Source organism: Cydia amplana, chromosome 1 (assembly GCF_948474715.1).
Source record: "Cydia amplana chromosome 1, ilCydAmpl1.1, whole genome shotgun sequence".
In the NCBI taxonomy this organism is placed as follows: Eukaryota; Metazoa; Arthropoda; class Insecta; order Lepidoptera; family Tortricidae; genus Cydia; species Cydia amplana.
In genome coordinates this window covers 20,574,814-20,600,310 of record NC_086069.1, presented here as the reverse complement: position 1 = coordinate 20,600,310, position 25,497 = coordinate 20,574,814, and the positions used below count along the sequence as shown (strand labels likewise).

Sequence of the window (25,497 nt, the reverse complement as noted above, 5' to 3'; positions counted from 1 at the left end):
GTTGGATAGATAAAAGCAGACATCTTGTTTTTCAGCTAGGGTAGATATAATAATCACACCAAATGCCTTTTTATTTTGATTTAACGAATATGTCTGTAAGCTAAAGCTAAAATAAATGTTACCTACCTATGTTAAAAAGTGATCTACGATATTCAAAAGTATGTTTTGGCCTGACACATAAAAGCTTAAAACTATTTGAAGTTCTTGTGTGAAAAGGAGTTCAACCGTGTTTGAAAACGCTTGTTTTGGATGTCATTCTGAATCCTACCCTATAGGTGCTAAAACCTCATCAACCAAAAGGTTGAAATGCATAGTTAATATTAAGTAGTAAGTGCGCTTAATTTTTACACAAAACTGTAAAAAAATATATTTAATTGATTATTATAATAAGGACATTTGTCAGCGCGATCCATCCGCACCACTGTCCCGGTTGCGGGCCGGAGCGGACACCGTTTAGCTGTTTATCTATTTTCTCTGTTTTATTTCGGCAAGCATGATATTTATGAGCGGGTGGCGCAGGCGATAACAATTTTCGTTAAAACTGTGCGGATTATTGTTCTTGGACGAGGGGCTGAGCACGACCTTACCCGATAAATATTTCCAATAAATGTGAATCTTTTATTTCTGAAACACGACTTTATTATATTACTCATATTCAGGTTTAACCAAAAACTCTACATCAAACAGCTTAATATTTTTTAATATCCTACTTTTATCAGTCATCCCTCGAAACATTCCATCTTACATTTCAAAACAATATCAATAACGGGGCCACAGCATTTTTATCAACAAAAAAGGGAAGAAAAAATCGCGAGCACTTATCAAAACGATCAAAGGGCCGGTCGGACATTCCGACTTCTTACGACGCTAGTAAAAAATACAATCTCTCTTTATAGTTACCATTCCACTGGTTATTATACCCGTATCGATACGGTTCGGACTTACGGACCGTGAAACGTCCGATTCTCGATATTGAGGCCTCCGGCACTATTCATATAATTTTGGACAAAAGTCCTGAATTCGTTGAAAAAATTATATTAAAAAAAAAACTTCGGAACGGGTTTAATTCTTTCTTACTTTAAATAAAATAAAACTAGGTTCGTGTCGTGCGTACAAGAATTTCTGTAACCTGTATAACACACGGGGATTCATTGAATGTGTGCCTACACATGTGTAAGTCTGTCAAGTCGTTTATTTGATACCCACTTGATGGTTTCTGTCAAAACTACAAGTACCTAATAAATAGGTACATACAAATCCATAAAAGTTATAAATGTAATAGACGTGCAGTCGTATGAGATTAACGATGATTGAGCCGTGAAACCAGTTGTCACTTTACTCGTTTGAGCGGTACTCATGCTTTTACTGCTCAAGTATAAAAATTTCATTTCTGACTTAACATGTTTTTTATGTTTGTGTTATACACGTGCGAAATTTCTGAAAGTACATTATATTCATTTTTTTATGTGTGTGTGTTATTTTGAGACCACCTGAGACCCTTATCGTGAAGAAACTAAGGTCAAAATATTGACATAATCGTTTCCCCAGCACATTCAACGAGGCGTGATAAAATCGGTCTGACAATCGGATCGGAGTTCGGCTAGAATCGAAACATTTAAAGTAAAAAATCGTTGCAGTTCAGTATCTTTGTATTATTTTGGTCGGGATGGCGCACCGGGCCATGCTTCCTGCGAAGTCGGTGTGGTCGTAACACGACACCTTTTATTAATATGCTTGAATTAATAATATTGTAGATATCTGTTGGCAAGGGCCCGAGGAGGACTCGCGTGCGAATGTATCGTAAGGCTTCGGTGCATCGATTTGAAAATGAAATATCGATTTTCATTCCACATTGTGAACACATCTTTAGAGCTCAGTTGAGGGTCGAAAAATCCTTTGTGTGTGGTATTTGCTACTGTAAAAAAACGATATTTAGTCATAAAATATATGCTACTAAAAGTGACGATATACTTTATTGTTTGCAGTTATATTTAAAATAAAGTTTGTACATATATAATACGCGAATCATTAATCTCGATTTTTTTTAGTATTCAGAACTCCAAAATATATGTACTACTACTTATATTTTATTAATGTATACCAACACTTGCAACGAAACCCAACTGTAAGTGAAACGACACAGATATATTGTTTTATTATTATTGGTTTCCATTAGATACATACATGTCAATAATCCAATAAGTACCTAATCTGATGATCGTCTTCATTCTGTTCAAACAAACCATCAAGCTGGCTGATGAAATATTTATGTCAAAGTTTTATTAGTAAATACTTATACTCGTAACAGTTGAATATTACTCGTAGTTTAACTAAAAAATACAAACAATCTCCCCATGAAAGTTTATTTATCATAATTAAAATTTAATCACTTGGGAAAAGTTCCTATATATGTCGCAAACTTAAAAAAAAACCTGTTTATTACGGTTTTTTAAACGGTAATGTATTTGTAACTTAGGCGAACAACGTGCTTCTGCACCTCTTCTAATTAGCAAGTAGTTAAATAAATACTTAGTAACTCTTAGTAACCGTTCTTGTTTTGGTGCAAAATCATAAAACAGGCAGGTAGGCTGGCAAATATTGACGCGGATGATTGCAGCGGTCCGGCGGGCCCCTGCTCACTGCGAATTAAAATGGGGACGAGAAAAATTAATCCTAATGCGATTTTAATGAAGCTGAAATGAACGAATGTAATAATGAATTGTTAAGCCGTCGGTTTCGGTTTTCTTTTATTATGGAATGAAAATAAGACGTGGCATGAATGCCACGACGTTGAAACTCTTCCTTAAATATGTATCGTATTGCGTAAGTTTCTTACGTACTAATTCACAATCTGTAATCACTTCGAGAAGCTATATCGGAGCATATGCGAGATAAAATGTAATAATAATTAAGCCATATTGCATAAAGACGCACGCCTCGACAGCGAGTATAAAGCACACAGGCGCTGAAAATGTACACCTGAAGTCTGTTCCCGCTTTTGCATTAACGAATGCGGAAGCGGCGCTATGCATACAGGACGCGTTGCACCCTCTCTGGCCTGCACCCCCTCCCCTCGGGCCTCTCGCTCTGACTAGCCTCCAGCTCCTCTGGTGTCCCACCCGCGCCGCGTTCATTACCTCCACGCGGCGACCTAACAATTCAAGTTTGCTTTCCGCCACACAATCTACGCCACCAGACAGACTAGACTGCACCATCCCATACACCGGCCACTCGAATAATAAAGATGCAGAAATTAACCCGTCCGTACTGAAAAAGAGGAAACTAAGTGAAGCTATCTCGACTTGAATAGAGGTAATGCCGCGCGAGCACTCGTGTTCCGAATGAAAGAAACTCGCCGGATAATGGCGCGCTTGTTGAAACAGAGGGTAAATGTCAACCGCGGAATAAAAACAGTCAACAGATAAATGCAAACGATAAACACGGGAGCAAACTGAAAAGGCATGACGAGAGTGATGTTGGTTCTACAAACAGAGGAAAGAAATATGCTTTCGAATGGAACTCGGCTTAGCTAGAGAAGCATCTAGAATCGCGCAATCAATAAAGTGTCAGCACCAGATTTGCTACAGCCCATAAAATATTCAATTACGCATAAGCACACATTTGCTAAGGCCAACAACGACCACGCGGCACCCCCATTAAAGACGCCTAAGGGCCATTTAATCGGTCAGTGGATGTAAATTCAACGGCCCCAAAACAAATATCCCGAAACTAATAAGGAAACGAAATATGTAAATTGTCTGCCATATTGTTTCACAAGTGAAATCTTCCTTTAATCTTATAACAAATCCGCGTTCAAATGACCGGTCCGGGGCCAATTTGAATATGGAGGGTTGGCGGCAGGGTCAGGCTGCGGGTAGACGTAAGCAAGGAAGCAAATGTATGCAAGACACGCACGGAGGAGATAGCGCCCGTAATGTTGTCCTATGCACATATTGCATCAAATTAGTTGTCGACTTGTAAACAAGGAGGAGGAAAGTAAGGCAGCTAAGACGGCGGCCGTGGGTAGTTTGCATGGATATGAGAGCGGCAATATGGGATCCGCAGCTGCTAGCTCCACTCATTAAGATGTTTTATGGTCGGCCCGCCGGACCGTGTTGCCAATTTAAGATATTTCTATGCGGGACGGCGGCGGCGCCACGTTAGTTTGGCTTCCGATTAGGGGATTGAGGTGGTCCTTTAAGGTATTACAGTAATTATTGCGGCGCCCATTATACGGTTAGCATTGTCCCCTGTTTTCCCCCGGCGGTGACAATATAAAGGGTTGAATCAAAGCATAACTCGAACCCAATTCGACATCGGTGCAAATTTGCGCCCGTAAATCAAAGCGAATAACTTTCACAGGGAAGCGAACGCAATAAAGTGGATTCGGAAAACAAAACAAAACGCGATTGCAATAAATGCGAAACGGTGAAAAATACAAAGTCAAACAAATTTCGTCCGATCTGTCGCACCTTTCCGAGCAGCAAGTAAATCAAAGGGTGTTGAAACTTTACACCCACTTAAAGCCGGACACAGTTATAAAGCGTTCGAACTTCGCCGACCCTGGGCCCATCAAACGGCCACCCCTTCCCGCATTCTACCGGGAGAAAATTAAAAGTTGGCAGATGCCGGGTGCACGTGGCCGCACACTGCTATTCAACCGCCAGATTACATCATTAGACCTCAAAGCCAAAATATAATCATTTCAGTGTCAGGAATCTATTAAAACATTTAAATTTCATCTATATAGTTACCCAAATTAAACAAAAACCATCACTTGAGATAATATCAATAATACGATACGATATTAAGACAGACAGTACAGTAACAATAGTGCCCGCCGAAGTCCTACAAACTCCTCGTTAGTTACCAAGAGCTCCAAACGGAGAACAACTTGCCTTTTGAACTAAAGAGTTTCTTGTTCATCACTGGTCGGACCAAGTTTCTATCTGTAATCAGGAAGCCAAGAGTACGCTTAGGTATTCGGTTGCTAGTACCTACAAACTTACTTAGATGCAAAATAAATGTTTTGTTTGATATATGAGACTCGTATAAGTGATATTGGGAATTTAGTACTGACATAAGCATGGGATTAGCAAATGTAACGACGCTCGTCTTACCAACGAGCCGCCAAGTGCTACTACTCCGGCACCGGTCAGCGGTGGTCAGTCGAGATGAATAATTACAGATGAGACTTCACAAGCTTTGAAATATAACGCTTCCGGAATTAGATAAAGTTCGAAGGTTTCTAAGGGGCTTCATGCTATATAAACAGATTTTACCTAGGCAAGTACTTCAAAACGGGTTGGAAATTCGAATTTACTTGTAAGCAAAGTATGCATAATAGCAATACCGGAAAGGTAAAGAAAATAATGTCGATTACTCATAAAACACAATGAAAATATAATTTATGTATTACAAAAAAGGGGATATATTTTGTGTTTATATGAGTTGACATTTTATCTGCAAAATGTGTCATTGTAGAATTGTAAATCTAATATAAGTTCACGTAAATTTGCAGGTAACTACAGTGAAAATTTGAAGATATCTCAACAAGAGGGTACCTATATTTCAAAATTGGCGGCTCTGTAACTACCACAGGCTTAATCAGGACTAAATTAATAGTTGGCAAAGAGGTGATTCAGTCGAATGTGATTAAGTACTCGGGTCGTGTTCAGATCTCGGGGTTATTAAATAATTTATTGTCTTAGAACTATTCCGAGGGTCCCTCGGACACATTGCTAAGATCCTGCTCGACTTGCAGGTAAATTTTCAGAGATACATACCTACGTTTAATGGGGTTGGCGAGGTTTTCATAGATGGCACAAGCATAGGTTTCCCCTGTTTCTAGTTTTGTTCTTTGGGATTTGGCTTAAAGGGCTTGTATGCACAAGTCATACAATAAAAAATAAAAACTAAGAATTTGACACTATTGGTAGGATTGAAAGGGTAATCTATACTGGCGTCATCTATAACAAGCTATTACGTACCCAACCCTACTACCCTATTACGAACGTTACGTCTTACTGTAAAGTGGTACAAAAAAAATCTTATCACCTATTCGGAAAAGGGCTTATTATTTTCCGCTGGGATCAAAGTGGCACTTTTCTGTTGTAGGTCACAATTTTTTTTCTTTTTCGCATAGTATTTTTAGGTTAAATAATAATTCCCCATAGGTGATGTGAAAAGCAGTGTGTTTCACATAGTAGCAAAACCTTGGGCGATAACACTAAAATCCCTCACTACGCTTAGGATTCTATTTTAGAATCCCTCGTTATGCTTAGGATTCATATTCAATATTCAATCAATTTTATTCAATCATAGCATCCTTCGCTTAGTTCAGGATCCAAAGTACGCCGACGCCGTAAATATGTAATTTTGCTCCCTAGTGACACAATCTACTATTACCTCTTATAACCTAATCTAAATCAAAAATTAAAATACGCATTTTCTACGAGACGGAATTAATAAAAGTGCAAAAAGACCTTTGATTGACTTTGGTCCATCTTTTATGGCTTTCAACATTAATTTCGCCTTGTCAGTGGCAAATTACTCTGGCTGCCCATTCACGCTCAAAAATCACTCTCAATCGAGTCGAGTGGGACAAAATAAAAGGTGAATTCATCATGGGGGTGCGAATCGTAGCCCCCTATTGGGAAACCGAGGCGGGAAACGTATGTCCGGTCCATTTGTAAACACTAACAGGTAGAGACGGCTTTTGACAGTTTATTAAATTAAATTGAGTGTGCGATTGTTGCTGATTTCTAACAAATTGCGATCAAAGCGGATTGCGTTTCGGCGTGATGGATTCTCGGAAGATTCAATCCGACAAGAAAATTGTTACACAACCCTTACTAAATTGAAATAGCGTATCTTCAGGTTTTTCGACAATTTATATTCGAATATCTTGTTAACCTTGTGTTTCTTAAAACAAGACGGATATTAAAAAAAAAACTCCATGCATACAGATTGAGAGATTTAAGTAAAAGAAGTTAATTTAATTATTTAAAAAAACGTCTTATATAAAGCGATACACAAACTGTTATCATACGGCGCAAGTGTTATTTTAAACGTCAAATTTCTATGAAATTATAACGTGTAAATAACACTCTATTAAAATAACCTAATCTACTCATCATTATTCAAAGATTTATTGTTCAATGATATTTTCCAAAACTCAAAATATGCAATGCTGTGATTTTAGTATGCACTTTTGTCAACAAAGCCTGAAGAGAAGGGTTTTATGAACCAATTTTAGCGCTTCATTTGATTATGTTCTGGTGCATATACACACGAGTAGAATGTACATATCCAAATTAAAAGGGTTCTAGGGTGGGTTTTTGTCGAAATATCGTCTGGCACAGGTCTCAATTGAATTACATGCAATTTTACGCCTAATAGGTACCTACATGTTTTGGTGGAAGTGCAAGTTACATACAGTAAAACTAAAAAAATGTTGAACATATGGTAGAGAACGACGAAGGTTAGTAAAACAATTAGTAGGTAATAATTATCTTAATTAATAAAAACCAACTAAGTGCGAATAGGACTCCGACCTTATCTTTGTACATGTGTATAATACAATTTTTGACAAAGTTACAACATTTTAGGCCTAGTAGAATCGGAGATAAGAGGGTTGGTCAATTTTCGGTTGAGAAGTATTGGAAAAAAATTGCTGTGATCAAGGTGGATGGACAGAAAGTTAAAAAGACACACGAGTAACCTTATATCCGTGTACTAACCCTAAAAGTATTAAACATTTGAAAACCAGAAAGTTCATGATATTAAATAATCTAAATTTAAGTTAGTACACACAAAGATAAACACTCTATCCGTAATTGATCTTCGTAATAACACAGCACTGCAGACAAGATAAACAAGCAAATGAATTCACGATAAAAACCAATAAGTCGATAAAACAGGAATTACGTTCAAATGGCCGGGGAGAAAGCATAAACCGTTCGTTTGCTGCCCAATGAGAATATAAATTGAATCATCTTTCACGCCCGGGTGGCAGCTAACGAAAACAACAGATTTTAATGACTATTGGAGTTATAATTATCTATTTTGATATTGACAAGTGCAAAGATATGCTAGCGAAATAACTATGCAACGAATGATGTTTGCTTGATGACTTTCAAGAGATATTCTAACAAATAAACGTTAAGAAATCTTGACTTACAGGCAGGGTTGGGCAGTATTTCAATTACATGTATTTGAAATACGTATTTGAAATACAAATTAGTATTTTGTATTTGTATTTCAAATACTACCTCAAAAGTATTTTGTATTTGGTATTTCAAATACTGCACTCACATGTATTTAGTATTTTGTATTTCAAATACTTCAAGCTTCAAAATACATTTCTATAAATACATTTTATTAAATTCTATAATCCTAAAATATCTAATCTCTCGCACAAGCTGTGAGCCGACCGCGAACCTCCGATCCAGCCGAGATACAATTTTCATTGGCTGGATACTGGATCTATATTAGGTCAACTTCTGCGTGGAACTTTTCGTTTAAATCTAGGGGATAGGGTCATTGCTGTAGTTTCCGTCCATGCACTAGTTTTCGACGACTTGACGGATTATCAAATATATATTTCATTTTTAATTTACTACTTTTTGTGAAATCTTCATCTTCCTCGCGTTGTCCCGGCATTTTGCCACGGCTCATGGGAGCCTGGGGTCCGCTTGGAAACTAATCCCAGTAATTGGCGTTGGCACTAGTTTTTACGATAGCGACTGCCATCTGACCTTCCAACCCAGAGGGTAAACTAGGGCCGTAATTGGAATTAGTCCGGTTTCCTCACGATGTTTTCCTTTACCGAAAAGCGACTGGTAAATATCAAATGATATTTCGTACATAGTTCCGAAAAACTCATTGGTTCGAGCCGGGGTTCGAACTCGCGACCTCCGGATTGCAAGTCGCACGCTCTTACCGCTAGGCCACCAGCGCTTCCTTTTTGCGAAATATCATTGTTATATGTAGACAGATATATTGCTTAGACGCCTTAGACATAAGGATTGAAATCAGTCCAAATTTGTGCAGGAATGTAGGTATATATTCAAATTTCGTCAAGTGGACGTAAACTAGAGCTGGACGAAAACTAGCGCAATGACCCTATAAGTTTATATGAAAGGATATTCGTTAACGTTAAAACTAAATGCTAAACAAAAAAATAAATAAAGGTATATTTTGTAATTGAAATACATTATTTTAAACACTGTAATTTGTATTTTGTATTTCAAATACCCGTCACCAAAGTAGTTTGTATTTTGTATTTCAAATACTTTTAAAAATGTATTTTGTAATTTGTATTTCAAATACGTGGAAGCCAGTATTTTGCCCAACCCTGCTTACAGGTTGAAAGACGTGAAATTTTCACCACCAAAAAACTTAAAACATCAGTTCATTTTTTTAAAGTCGTAATATAAGTAAGTTTGCAGATTTCAACCAGACCTTCCTTTTTAGGGTTCCGTAGCCAAATGGCAAAAAACGGAACCCTTATAGATTCGTCATGTCTGTCTGTCTGTCTGTCCGTCTGTCTGTCCGTCCGTATGTCACAGCCACTTTTCTCCGAAACTATAAGAACTATACTGTTGAAACTTGGTAAGTAGATGTATTCTGTGAACCGCATTAAGATTTTCACACAAAAATAGAAAAAAAACAATAAATTTTTGGGGTTCCCCATACTTCGAACTGAAACTCAAAAATTTTTTTTTCATCAAACCCATACGTGTGGGGTATCTATGGATAGGTCTTCAAAAATGATATTGAGGTTTCTAATATAATTTTTTTTTAAACTGAATAGTTTGCGCGAGAGACACTTCCAAAGTGGTAAAATGTGTGTCCCCCCCCCCTGTAACTTCTAAAATAAGAGAATGATAAAACTAAAAAAAATATATGATGTACATTACCATGTAAACTTCCACCGAAAATTGGTTTGAACGAGATCTAGTAAGTAGTTTTTTTTTATACGTCATAAATCGCCTAAATACGGAACCCTTCATGGGCGAGTCCGACTCGCACTTGGCCGCTTTTTATGTTCTGCGAAACACATTCCGATTTAATTCCTACTATATTGGTAGGGATATAATAATTATTATAAATGCGAAAGGAACTTTGTTTGTCTGTTACCTCGTCACGCTTAAACCACTGAACCGATTTAGGTAGGTAAAATGTATGCGGATATAGTTTGAAGGTACCTAGTTTAAATCAATCATCATCGTCATTCCACGCAGCCGAAGTCGCGGGCAGAAGCTAGTCATTAACGTAGACAACGAGTGGAGCCTAATTTTGATAACACTTTGAAATTACTCTAATGTGTGTCACAGTGTGAAGTTTGCAGTTTTGCAGTGCCACGCGTCGCATTCTAATAGTTAATGTGGCATTCGGTTCGCAACTGCAGCAGCGTTGCTGGTGTAGCGTCGCCGTCGCAGTCGCAGTAGTGGACAACATAGAGAAAAAATACATAGAGTGCTCATCCCATATAAAGACTATTAGGTATTTTCGTAGTCGACATCTAGCATCGAGTATTTTCGTGAGTCGCGACTCACTAGACAATCTAGACATCTAGTAGCGGTACCTACTAATTCCGCTATTCGATGCTAGATGTCGACTACGAAAATAATAAAGTCTTTTTGATGCCAAAACTGATGTATGTAGTGAGCACTCTATTCTTACTATATTTCTCTATGGTGGACAATGGGAGTTGTAATAGACAATTTCGTTCTTATCGCGAGAGCTATGCAGCAATAACTACAGCTCAATTTATTATGGAAATTGTTTGCTGTACCAGCAACGCTGCAGCAAGTGTGATGGAAGCACATACTTATACTATTGATATGGTTTTAAAAAAAATAAGTATAAGCAAACTGACGGACTATGGCAAAACTTGACAATAGTAAACATATGACCGCTTAATAGAAGATTAATGTTGCAAAATCGAAATCTAAATACGATATGAGTTCCAATAATACGATATCCTGCAATCAAAATCATGGCACTGTATGGCTTCTGCCGACGTCTGCTACTCGTGTGTGGTCCCGGTAAACAAAGATCTTAATGATCGTACACCGTCCAATGTAAACAATTTATTAGCCCACAATCGACATCGATGTACAATCGATTCTTGCATTCGATACATTGATACATGCTTCGCTGAAATTGACATCATTCATTGCTAACGGGTGTATCGATTTTAATTGCGTTTTGTGAGAAGTGAATCACCCATTCAATTCTTAAGTTCATAAGAAAGTAATGAGCTCATGAAGAAAAGAAGACATACTTGTGACTTTATCTTGTGTCTTAACATAATTTTCAACACACTTGCTCGTAACGTGGAACTTATTGAACCGCTTTACTTGCGTGCTTTTTCGTTATATTATCGCACTTCTGCAGTAATGTATTATAATCCGATCGAGTTAAGACTGTAACTAATTGCTAATACTAATATGTATGGAGACATTGGAGACGGAGAGACCTTCTCAATTGGTCGAGTAGCTTTTTTTTACCTTTATTTATTTTTTATATGAAAAGTAATTTTAAAGCATGTAGGGAACCCCAGTACAACTCCTAAGTAAACATAATTTTATTGTGTTAAAATATCTATCTAGTAAATCTATCGACAGATTAGAAGATAACTTAATTTACGAACAAGAAACTAATGAAAGAGTAATTGATAACTTTTTTGGCGCAGTAAAAACTCGCCAGCGATCCGTTACATTTGAGCACAGAACTGCTAGCTTACGGCTCGTACAACATAACAATACGAGTAGACATCGTTACCCAAAGTTCAGGTTAACCCAAGTTCAGCAAGTTTACGTTGTACAGTAAAATTTGAGATCAATATCTCCCGAGACACCGGATGCGGTCTGTCGGCCATGCCCGATTATTATTAGGTTTCCTACGTCCGGAGCGGATCCTACTCATACATGTTTAACTTGTCAAGTTATAAAATAAATGTTTGTAAACAATAAAAACAATAGTAATACTTATATGATGCCAGCTCATATTATGTCTGTTTTGTAGAAATGATAAATGTTATTCACTTTTATAAATGTTGTCTACTAGACTTGATCTACTACTTCTCATTATTTATGTAATTTTAAACAATTGATTTAGCTACTTTTGCTTCTCATTACTACCTTGGATCTACGGTTTCAAACTTCATTAATGTTACCAGAAATGGAAATTCTTCTGAACAACAAACACTTGCGAATTAAACTTTCTCTCATTTTGTTAATCCTTCAAGTCACTGGAAACTCCTGTTTTTGTTTGTTTCTATAATTAAAACGCCCACTTAATACTCTTCCGATAATTATTCAGCTTTCTGTTGAAATTCTATTTGAGGAAGTCTACTTTAAAAGGATTGTTTTCTCTTTCGTTAATCTATCAGCGGCATTATTATTAACTTTTGATTCTTGTTTAACGTACCTAACGAACGAAACCTAATTTTGTAAACACACACACACACACACACACACATACACACATTTTCTTTCCTTTTCTTTCTTTCTTTGAATGACTTAATGTCTCTAATTGTTACATTAGCTATTAGATTAGTTTTAACTTAACCTTTAGCTTACGAATTACGAATCCGGCTACCCCGTGACAGGCATAACCTAGTCATTGAGAATTATTGTTAATAAGGTTTTATTTAAAATAAAAATTATTCTAGTTCTTATTCTATTCTTAAAGAGTAGTGTTGTACATTGTACGTGTATTTTAGAGTACGGTCCATGTACTGGACCAGTCACTAGCCGGCGCGGCGCGGCGCTAACACGCAACTCCAGTTCAGTAGTTCACACGCTTGGGTTAGCAATTTGTATGTTATGGCGAAAATGCAAACTTACAACTTTGTTTTCCCTGCAACTATTGGAAATTTAAAATAGATACAGTCAAACAATTTGAGTGTACCTATCATGTCCCAGTAATAATAACTTAATTCCTCATAGCACAGCTTTCGCATGAAGTAATAGAGTGACTGCTAGTTCTTGGCCACTACATACGTAGTAATTGGCCTTTCCTAACAAATCACAAAGAACAAGCAAATTGAAACCTTATTGTTAAAAGCGGCCATTACTATGTAGTGGCCAATAATAACTATAGCAGTCACCCTATCATTGCGAGAAGATCCATTGTAGAAGTTACTTTTTAAGCTGCTAATGCTGATAATGATTGATTAAATTTTAGAAGAGTGTTTCAGAAATGCTAAAAATGCTGCGGCGGCAGGTTATGTTAATATTTTACTGTCGACGTGATATGTTTATTATGAAAACGTAAAAAAAAATCATAAGTGACAATAAGTTCATCAACAATCTGAAACTAAATATAGGGGTTATTTCCACACTTCTGTCTCTTGTAGGTAAAATGCAACAAGTCGTATCGGGTTACAAGCACACGATACGGCCGGCACATGGCGTGTGCGCTCGATTGTAGCGAAATCGACAATTCGATCGTGGTAAAATCGACACGACTACGTCGCAACCCTATTTTAGCGGGCTCTAACCACCAGTTTCCCTGTTAACATAGGTATATTTTGATCAAATGTCGCTAAAGTTTCCATCAACCTAAGACCGTGTACAGTCAAAGAATTCCGACCCATTTTGTACCTTGTCACAGTGACAATAGTATGAGGTCTCCAGCGCCTTTCAAATTGATTGTCAGATTGTCACTACGAAAAAGTACGAAATGGGTCGGAAATTAAATTATTTGACTTTACCTAGTAGGTATGTTCCTATATTTAATTGTAATGTAAATCAAAATAGTGACTGGGTACTGAACGCGCCATTTTTATTAAGTTTCAATAAATAATATTTATGTTATAAAACGTGCCTATTCCTGAAGAAGTCTCATTCCAGGTGCGCATCAGTAATTATAAAGTTCATTACTTCACCGGATTCATCTGAAACTTTACTCCTTCTTATTACGGGGAAACAGGATCATATAAGCACATTGAAACCTGTTCTAACAATTTCACACACAATCATAAATTCTAATTTAGCATCTTCGTGGATCTCGTTACGAACTCGCCTTCGGTTTCCCGGACTCATTGTGTGTTCCCAAGACATTGCAGCCCCACAGTATCTACACGTATACAAAATTAATTAGACAAAATCTTGGCTCTTGTAATATTTTATTATTACTTCGGCTGTTGTGCGAGATTTTATGAACGCGTTATATTTATTGCTTTTCCTGCGTAATGGATCTGAATAGGGCTTTGATTAGCATCGTTCCCGTATGGCGGTTGTCTGGAGCTACAACTTTACAAGGTTATAATTACAGTAGTTGTAATTACGAGGTTGCTTACATTGTGAAACTCCTCCATTTCGTTATCTCGCTACGAATGTTGATGGTTTGTTAAATTAAACGTCGTGTACGGAACTGATATCTTGTTGATTATAAACGCCTATGTCTAGTTTGCACTGTTTTAATTTACACTATATCATCATCCCCTTCGCTTAATTTTTACTAGTAAATTATTTAACATTAGATATGTACTAGCTTTAGGACTTTATTTTAAAAAGAACAACACTGTCCTAGTAAATACCTAATGGAGGTTAAAATTTATTTTCATTACCTTTGGAAAAGAATATCGGATGAGTAAACTAAAACAATATCTACTGTATGGAAGAATAGTGTTATTAGTGTGTATATACTTCATTAATTGAATTAAGACCTTGAATACAATTAATAGAGTTCCCCCATACCATTCCTGATAAGGTCTAGGGCAGTATAAGTGGTTATCTTAAAAGGTAGTCAATCTTTGTGACCGCAGCTCGGCACGAGCCAAACAGCGCATTCTACTTAGCGGTGAAATGTATAATGCCTCGCAATTCGTTTGATCTTTTTGTTTAGACCGCTCTTTAGTGCTCTTTTAACACGTCTCCTTGATACGACATAGTTTAAAGATACACATTGATTTAAAATAACTACTCTGATATTTATTTATTCATTAATTAAATAGTTACCATATCATAATAGTACCTGTACCTATGTCTGTGTCTCTAGTTTGTAATTTTATGAATATAATTTAATATTAGCTTTAGACGAGGTAATAATTTGAAATCGCCCTCTCACCAGAATAGCCGCGAAGCTCGCAGACCGAGTCAAAGTTCCACAGGGTAGGTTTCAGAGGCTTTATTTTCCGTGCCCTCCAATGCATTTAGTACATTAGAGCGAGTGAGTTGGTCTGGTCAGTCGACTAAATCTAATCATTTGCATTACTCACGGCCGGCGGGCCGTACTGCGCTTCATTTGACCAGAACATCGAAGCATTTGATTCGTTCTCGATTTTATTATTTTATTTTGAGTATTCAATATTTATAAAGGGATAGTTAGATTTTCTTAAGACGTCTGAGTGCTCTTCTCACCATTCGGACATAATAAAAAAGTATACAAATCTAGAAAATTACATTATACACCAAACCATTTTGAACATACTAGGGCAAGATCCTTAAGTAGGTAAATGCTGTTCATCGTGTTAAATGGTCTTCAAAATAGCGACGCAATTACGCGAAGTTCCGACTGAAACAATTTTTCACCCGCCACAAACGAACCTCAAGCAAAAAACGCGACCGCCTTGCAACGTTCAAGTGTAAATATTTACCCGGCATCGTTCACGAAAACTTTCGTAGCGCCGATAAATTTGGGACCTCACACTTGCAAAAAATCACAATAAAATACCTTCAGCAACATCAATGAAGGCGCGGCAGTTGGTTCCGTATGATGTTTGCGACTTGAAACACATGTAAGCTAAATTCGGTAAGTCTTCTATTTAAAAATAATAATATTATTGCAAGAATATTAAATGATTCGTGAATTTAGATATTTTTTTAACCGCCTTCAAAAAAAAGGAGGTTCTCAGTTTGACCCGTATGTATGTATGTATGTATATTTGTTCGCGATTATCTCGCGTTTGGCTGAACTGATTTTGATGCGGTTTTCAGAAAAGTGTTTGTTACATTCTGGAGAAGGTTTTAGTATACATAGATCTGAGCTGATGCTGAACCCTGGCTGTACCTAGTGGAACTCAGGTTTGGTGCATCATAGGCACACTCTGTTTTGATCATCCGACACGCCTTGATGAGCACTTGGGAGAGCAGTACCCAAGATAGAGCTGATGTTGAACCTTGGATGTACCTAGTGGAACTCAGGATGTACCTAGTGGAACTCAGGTTTGGTGCAACATAGGGACACGCTATTTTGGTTATCCGTCATATCTTGATGAGCACTTGGGAGAGCAGTACCCAAGATAGAGCTGATGCTGAACCCTGGCTGTACCTAGTGAAACTCAGGTTTGGTGCAACATAGGCACACTTTGTTTTGGTTAGCCGAATTGTTGTCATGTGCCTATGTTGCAGAGTTCCACTAGGTGGGTCGATCAATTTTTTTCTAACCGCCTTTTAAAAAAGGAAGTTCTCAGTTTGACCCGTATGTTTGTATGTATGTTTGTTCGTGATTATCTCGTGTTTGACTGAACCGATATTGATGCGGTTTTCAAAAAAGTGTTTGTTACATTCTGGAGAAAGTTTTAGTGTACAGTACATGGGGGGTTTGAAAAACAAAAAGAAAAACAATAAAAAATATAACTTAATATAATTTCTTTTTTAAAAAAAGGAACCGCCTTCAAAAAACTAACCCACTGAAATCACAAAATAATTTTTATGTGGCACCCCTATCAGTCCCTATATCCCGTCGTAAAGCAAATTTCTGACAAAAAGTAATTAATACCTAATAATAAGAAAATTAATAATCATCCGGGTAATTACTTAGTTTTTGAAGGCGGTGCCAAACCAACAAAAACATTCTTTGCTACCAATCAGAAAAAAATACGAGTATGTAGTAGCTACATTCCTACAAGAACTAAATTAATGAGTAAACTAAGTATGTCTTTATAATGCAAGTACGTGCAGCGTTCTTCGTTGTCTAAAATATCGGTTCTCTAAAATTTTGGTTTGGCACCGACTTCAAAAACGAAGTAATTACCCGGATGATTATTAATGTTCTTATTATTAGGTATTAATTACTTTTTGTCAGAAATTTGCTTTACGACGGGATATAGGGACTGGACATGTATAGGGGTGCCACATAAAAAATATTTTGTGTTTTTCAGTGGGTTAGTTTTTTGAAGGCGGTTCCTTTTTTTTAAAAAGAAATTATATTAAGTTATATTTTTTATTGTTTTTCTTTTTGTTTAGTTTTAAGTTTTTTATTGTTTTTTATTTATTTTATTTAATTTTTACTTACATTTTTTTTATTCTTTTTTATTTATTTTTTACTTTTTAGTGATAGGTACTTCATTTATTTTAGGTTTTGGGCTAATTGTATATAAATTCGTGGTAACCTCTCAGTTAATTATAGGTATGTGCAAACAAGAAATTGAATTCACTCAACGACTTTGTTCGGATTCCTGGGGATCCCTAAGAGAGACGATATAATACGAGTGTGTAGTGTAATTGAATTCCGTACACGGCGGGTATCTGGCACGGTATTCGGCGAGGTCGCACGTCGCACCGTGGTCGGGATTTAGCGTGTATCGGAAATATTTTTTGATATCTTCCCACTGGACTCTTTGCAGGAATCGTCGGTATTTTTATGAACCTGTTCCTCATTTACGGATTCTCCGGAGAGCTGGGCATATTAACCCTTTGAATTTTGCGATGAGAGGTACACGATGCCGACAAATTTAATTTAGTGGATTATGTTATTATTAGGCATTAAGCAGTTTTCTGTTTCCAAACACCGAAGAGAATATTAGACACCTACTATAATCATTTATGTTGCCTGTCTAGGGACATTATTGTTCTACTGATATCTACGTAAACGCTATTTATAATACATAAAGAACTATCCACCCTGTATTAAGTCCGGTGCATCAGCCATTCAGCGTAATAGAATTTATTACTGGGGTGCAAACGTCACTGCCATATTGTATCTAGTAGCCGGATACTGACGTATGTTGATACGATTGTTAAATTTCATTTGAATTTGATCACTCGACTGTCCGGGCTGTGATAATGTTTGGAATAGAAGGGGAATGGAATTATCAATGTGCTAACTAAATGACCAATAGCGTGCATACAAATAAAATTGGTTTGGTTAAAACCATAATGGAAGTCCGTCGCATTTATTAATCAATATTTTAGTTTTGGTACATCTGCATAAAGAGGTCCTTAGATAAATGGGGACTAAAATAAAACACGTGTATTCCGTTATATGATGTGTTATGTAATAACATTCCCCATGCAAAGGCACATCCAAACAGGCATCGATAACCCTCCATTCTCAACATAATGTTCGCATAATTGGCGTAACATTTCCATTCCGAACCCTTTCAAGACGCCGTAATGTTACGGCCTACATATTATTTAATTAAGCAATCTGGAGTACAATGAGAGTTATACCTACTTCATCTCAGATACAGAGAGCATGTGATATGGGGTCGCAGGGATGAGTTATGACGGGGAAATTTTGGAATTACATCAAAGTTCAAGATAATTGTAGCTTGTCATTACATTAGATGTGTCAACGTCCTTAAATACAATACAAGGAAGGAATACAAGGAAGGCAATATTTGATAGAGGTAATTAAGTTTTTAGTCAATTCACTAGTAAATATAAAAAAGTATAAATTAGATAAAAGTTTGACGACAAATTCTTACGACTAAGTGAATGAAAATTCGGTAAACTACGATGAAATCATGATTCATGAATATACCTATGGAAGTTTATCTTTGCTTAGTAAGTAAAACCTTTTCATTTCCTCTAAAGCAATTTCCATTAATTAAACAGATGATCGTTCTATGATCCCTGTTTAAATGGAAGCGCATTACCAAAGCAGCAGATTCCGATGCGATACGGCAGTATTCAATACAATATCTATTATGAATGGCGGACGTTGATTAGGCTCGAGCCTATTCCAATTTTCAAGCCAGTGCGATCGACCTCCCTGATTGATTGTTATTGCTGGCCGCTGACTGGCACATGGGATGGCCGGAACAGACTTTGCTGAGAAAACCCTGCTTAGACACGTTACATTACTTGGGTATACTTACATTACATGTTAGTGCAACTTCAAACACATTTTTCCCAATTAACGAGGATTGGGATACGATACGTTTTCCGATTAGGTAATGAAGGCTTTATCTTAATTTTGTGTTTAAAATGTACACTCGGTTCGTTCTTATTACGCGACTAGAAAATTGTATTTTTAAAATAGATTTTTAATTTATACGAACCAGCTTTAACTGTTAATGGTTAAAACGTTATTACGAAGTTTCGTTATTTTAATACATTTCCTCCGATGTTTTACGAGCCCGGGGCGATGTTTTCAGAATCGACAGCAGTTTTAAATTTTAAAATTGCTCGAGCTGCATTTAAATGGCCTTCAATGAAGTTGAAACGCAAAATATTATAAACATCTATATTTTTTGTCCGGTTTTCCTAAAAATTTGTTTTACAGCCGTTAAATTCAAAATGTTGAGCTTCGTTTGACACTTTTAATATTTGTTAATTAAGCTTTGTTAAAACTTATTCGTTGAGTGAATATGTATTAACAGTGGCAGAGAAAAGTAACTAAATACCTAGTAAAAAAATAAATCCAAAACGAAATGTTGTCTTAACTTTAGTTTCTTGCCCACTCTATATAACTACCTATTGGTTAAAATGGCCGTGTGGCGTTGGCTGCTGTAACTGAAGGTGTATTTCACAGCGCGTGCATAGAGAGCGCTATCTGATGATTGGTTTTTGGCAATTAACAGTATTGCTCACGTCGCAATCGAGTTCATTCAGCGTGTGAAATATGTATGGAGCCTCGATTCCCTCTTTGTTGCATCTGTGATCGATATGTCATCACGTTTAAACCTTTTATCGTAATTACTAGTCCGCTACGAACTATTCCAGAGAGGAATAAGCGCTGAGAGTCGATTGAGCCACAATTGCTAAAAACTGATTTCACCTATGCTCAACTCTTAATGCCCAGATTAGCATTTAATATTTTATTTTACTTGTAGATTTAATAAAACACTAAATACTGATGTGGTCTCGAGTAGATATCCAACAAATTTTAAGTTCTCCTTAGCATTTGTTAAAATTATTATTAAAAAGAAATAAACATTTCTTTTTTAACCGCCTTCAAAAAAAAGGAGGTTCTCAGTTTGACCCGTATGTATGTATGTATATTTGTTCGCGATTATCTCGCGTTTGGCTGAACCGATTTTGATGCGGTTTTCAGAAAAGTGTTTGTTACATTCTGGAGAAGGTTTTAGTATACATAGATCTGAGCTGATGCTGAACCCTGGCTGTACCTAGTGGAACTCAGGTTTGGTGCATCATAGGCACACTCTGTTTTGGTCATCCGACACGCCTTGATGAGCACTTGGGAGAGCAGTACCCAAGATAGAGCTGATGTTGAACCTTGGATGTACCTAGTGGAACTCAGGATGTACCTAGTGGAACTCAGGTTTGGTGCAACATAGGGACACGCTATTTTGGTTATCCGTCATATCTTGATGAGCACTTGGGAGAGCAGTACCCAAGATAGAGCTGATGTTGTACCCTGGCTGTACCTAATGGAACTCAGGTTTGGTGCAACATAGGCGCACTCTGTTTTTGGTCATCCGACTCGTCTTGATGAGCACTTGGGAGAGCAGTACCCAAGATAGAGCTGATGCTGAACCCTGGCTGTACCTAGTGGAACTCAGGTTTGGTGCAACATAGGCCCACGCTATTTTGGTCATCTGTCACATCTTGATGAGCACTTGGGAGAGCAGTACCCAAGATAGAGCTGATGCTGAACCCTGGCTGTACCTAGTGGAACTCAGGTTTGGTGCAACATAGGCCCACGCTATTTTGGTCATCTGTCACATCTTGATGAGCACTTGGGAGAGCAGCACCCAAGATAGAGCTGATGCTGAACCCTGGCTGTACCTAGTGGAACTCAGGTTTGACATAGGCCCACGCTATTTTGGTCATCCGTCACATCGTGATGAGCACTTGGGAGAGCAGTACCCAAGATAGAGCTGATGCTGAACCCTGGCTGTACCTAGTGAAACTCAGGTTTGGTGCAACATAGGCACACTTTGTTTTGGTTAGCCGAATTGTTGTCATGTGCCTATGTTGCAGAGTTCCACTAGGTGGGTCGATCAATTTTTTTCTAACCGCCTTTTAAAAAAGGAAGTTCTCAGTTTGACCCGTATGTTTGTATGTATGTTTGTTCGTGATTATCTCGTGTTTGACTGAACCGATATTGATGCGGTTTTCAAAAAAGTGTTTGTTACATTCTGGAGAAAGTTTTAGTGTACAGTACATGGGTGGTTTGAAAAACAAAAAGAAAAACAATAAAAAATATAACTTAATATAATTTCTTTTTTAAAAAAAGGAACCGCCTTCAAAAAACTAACCCACTGAAATCACAAAATAATTTTTATGTGGCACCCCTATCAGTCCCTATATCCCGTCGTAAAGCAAATTTCTGACAAAAAGTAATTAATACCTAATAATAAGAAAATTAATAATCATCCGGGTAATTACTTAGTTTTTGAAGGCGGTGCCAAACCAACAAAAACATTCTTTGCTACCAATCAGAAAAAAATACGAGTATGTAGTAGCTACATTCCTACAAGAACTAAATTAATGAGTAAACTAAGTATGTCTTTATAATGCAAGTACGTGCAGCGTTCTTCGTTGTCTAAAATATCGGTTCTCTAAAATTTTGGTTTGGCACCGACTTCAAAAACGAAGTAATTACCCGGATGATTATTAATGTTCTTATTATTAGGTATTAATTACTTTTTGTCAGAAATTTGCTTTACGACGGGATATAGGGACTGGACATGTATAGGGGTGCCACATAAAAATTATTTTGTGTTTTTCAGTGGGTTAGTTTTTTGAAGGCGGTTCCTTTTTTTTAAAAAGAAATTATATTAAGTTATATTTTTTATTGTTTTTCTTTTTGTTTAGTTTTAAGTTTTTTATTCTTTTTTATTTATTTTATTTAATTTTTACTTACATTTTTTTTATTCTATTTTTAGTAATAAAAAATCAAGTTGTTATTTGATGGTTAACTTATCGATGGTTTTATTAGTTTCCTGTCCAAGTAAATATTGTATGTGTTTATCTTGATAAGACCTGAAAGCGAGACGAACGAACTAGGAAGGAAATGCCGACCTTTAATTGGTCGCAAATGTCAGAAAGCTTTTAAAAATAGCTCCAACAAACCGCCAACTACTTCGCAAAATCCATTAACAGTTGTAGCTACAATTAAGTGCAAGCATTGACAATGAAATTGATGACTAGAAAACAATTTATTATGCTACTAATTGTAACATACTAGCCCGTGGCAATTTTTAATAGAACTAGATCGTTTTGCACTTTTTATATACTCTGAGCATACGGTATTACTCGCATTTAGCGGCACTAAATTATAATACATGTACAGAAGCAATAATTATTTTCATTAAAGTAACGTCAACCTCGCAGCGAGCTGTCGTCCCATTATTAACATTTAAATTTATATTACAATTTCACAGGAGAAATGCCTGCGATAAAATATTTACACCACCTTTATGTTGTTTGTGACATGTAAAATGTCTTGTGTGTAAAATCAGTAATTAGAACTCTATAAACAATGCGTTAGAGTTGATTTTCGTTGCAGTGTCTGTGTCAATACAATTAAACCCTTTGTCTCAAGGCGTTAGGTCACCGTCGTCGTGTCGCCTGACATTTCTACAAAGGTTACCTCCATTCAGTTTTCTTTTCCCTGTCTATTGCAATGTCTCACTGGCGTACTAAGGGTAGTTTTATTGTAAGCGATTGACCTTTGCGCGGATAAGGGGCCCAAATTTTGAATATGATAAGTTATCAAACAATTCTACGATGAAGGTGTAGGTAGGTAGGTATTTCACCATAAAGAGAGGCCTACACACGATAATACGCCGCCGTGTAGATATAAAATTGTCAGTAGGTACTCATATCCAATATATCCATACTTTTTCTACCTGTGTGTGCTTTCATTAAATCATCATTTATTCCGTTCGCTTCTGCTTTAAGAACTAACTTTCAGAAAGATAGTTATAAAAATTGAGTATCTAGAAATAATAGTAACTTAGCAAAAATATAAGTGATGAATGAATGTTATTTGTCATTAACAACACCGTAAGAAGTGTTACGAATTTAACCTTTCCATGTGTCAGGTGCTCATATAAACAAATGAAGCTTTCAACGAAGCGAAACAAAATTGTCGTAATAAATGGCGTAATTATGGAGATTACAAAGACGTCAAAGCGAGCGATAAAACTATCAATGAACCTATAAATCGAAGAAAACGTCGTAACACGCAAGCCTCGAGCTTGGGAAAGCATAGACACAAACAGATAACATAAACAAGAACCGACTCAAGTTATAACGTGTGAATATACTTATAAAAATAGTATCAATTATACTCCTACATTGTACTGTGCAGACAATAACGGAGGAGGCGATGAGCCGGTGGCACGGAACGAAAATTGGCAACATAAGGCACTAGGCGTTATACGAGAATATAATAGTTTTAATGTTGGAAATAAATAACGTGGGGATGAAGACAATGGTGTTGTAACAAGATCTCCTGTTAATTGTGGCGAATGCGGAGCGCGGCCATCGAGATTTATGAAGGCTTTGAAGTTTCTCCCTATTTGTTTCTTTTCAGAGCCTGCAGTTTGTTGTTCCCGAGTATGTTATCTTAACATGCCATAACATTGTTGTAACTATTAGGTATAATATTTACCGATATTCTAAGAAATACTCATAATTTAGTTTCTTTTAATGGTTTTAGCTTACACTCACTTCTACGATTCTACGTCATTCATATTTATATTAGACGTACCTCTCATTTTCTGTTCGTCGAGAAGTTGTCGTTCTAGATTGTCTTTCACTTCTCGCTCCCGAAGAACATCCATTTTCAATTCAGCTGCAACAAGAAAAATATGGTTATTATGAGTACATCATACATAAGTTGTCTGGAAGACTTCACTTTTTGCTACAGACAGAAGATCACCTGTTATCTGCCTCTATCATAAATAAATTACCTACCTATATTTTCTGTACTAGGTGTTTCTTTAGCAATAAAGTATTTCCATCTGTGTTGTACTTCAGGTAACAAATGCAAATTCCCAAGCTTTTGTGTGTAAAAAAGTAAAATAGGTAGGAACATCCATCTTTTTGACCAACAGATTCATTCTAGGAGCTCGGTGTTTGTGTATCGAGTAGGTACTACGTGTGACATTAGGAAGTGTATTGTAGTCAGAGCGTTGCCATATTCAAAAATCGGGTTCTACACTTATTTCATTCCACAACAGAAAATGACAATGTTTAATACGGGTCTTGTCGTTCACTAAGTTATATTATAAAACTCCCACACTGTAGTCCACGTACCTAACGAAATGCTCTCATAATTAGATTCGCGCCTATAGTCTCTAAACTAAATAAATTCTAAATTAGTAAACGTAATAATGTATATTTTGCCTAAACGTTAAATAATAAATATCTACTTAATTCAATACCTGAAATTGAAATCAAATGCAATTTGTTTTTGCACGTTCACTGTTCAGACTTAATAACCGATGATTTCAATAACGAAATGGTTGGCGTTAACATTTTAAGTTAAATGAACGGCTCATTGTGTAGGTACAAACGGCATTGTATGTATAAATTTATCTGTGAGTAAACCGGTAACAGAGCCTTGAGCAAGGGCCGATTAGGAATATAAACACGGATTAACTCATTCGGAATCCCGGTACTATTGTTAAGGAGTCCAAGGGATTTGCATAACATTCAATTAAATCTAACCTGACGGAAATGATTGGGGTGGAACTATTGGTTCAAGATTTCGTCCTTGTCAATTTGTTTCCGGTTCTAGTTCAGTGTTGTCTAGTTCAGTTAGTTTTCTATGTAGGTGTCTGTTAAAATAATTTATATTATATGCAACGTTTGCAATTATTTAAATAATGGTCCAAGAAGTAAGTACCTATATTACATTTTAAACGTACTGAATTGTTATGAAACCTAAAAAGAGATGAAATAATTGTATACTAGAATAAAATCTTATACATATAACATTTTCACCAATAGTGGCTTTGTCATTACATGCCTTTTTTCACCTAATTTAATAAAACAATCTTTTGAGTTTATATGCCCATTTATTTGAACAGTGCGATCAAGCAACATGACTATTTAATAAAACCCACCTTCTAAAATCGCAAATTCAATATGTACTACCTACCTAATCAAACTAACTAAACAGCAAACATATTACCAAGAAAATCGAAGGCACCCTCGCTACCCTAAGCGCTCTAACTTTCAATCAAGGCCTAATCTTCTGCATCGATTCAAAGGTACTTAATTCCGGCCATACGTAAAGACAAATACGGCAAATTTGAATAGAAAGAGGTCATACTCATTCACAGTTTAATTTGGTCCCTTATTCAATTAGGTAGGTAAAGCGTCTATCTAA

At 36.6% G+C, this 25,497-nt stretch overlaps 1 protein-coding gene across 8 annotated transcripts in view; it reads right to left on the bottom strand.

Annotated features, from left to right (window-relative positions):
- Window positions 1-25,497, bottom strand: part of LOC134649796 (dachshund homolog 1) — a 180,194-nt gene that overhangs the window by 24,083 nt on the left and 130,614 nt on the right. For all 8 annotated transcript variants that reach the window (XM_063504626.1, XM_063504632.1, XM_063504645.1 and 5 more), the window contains one exon: window positions 23,872-23,955. In XM_063504626.1, the coding sequence (XP_063360696.1) occupies window positions 23,872-23,955 (84 nt within the window). The remainder of the gene's footprint in view (window positions 1-23,871; window positions 23,956-25,497) is intronic.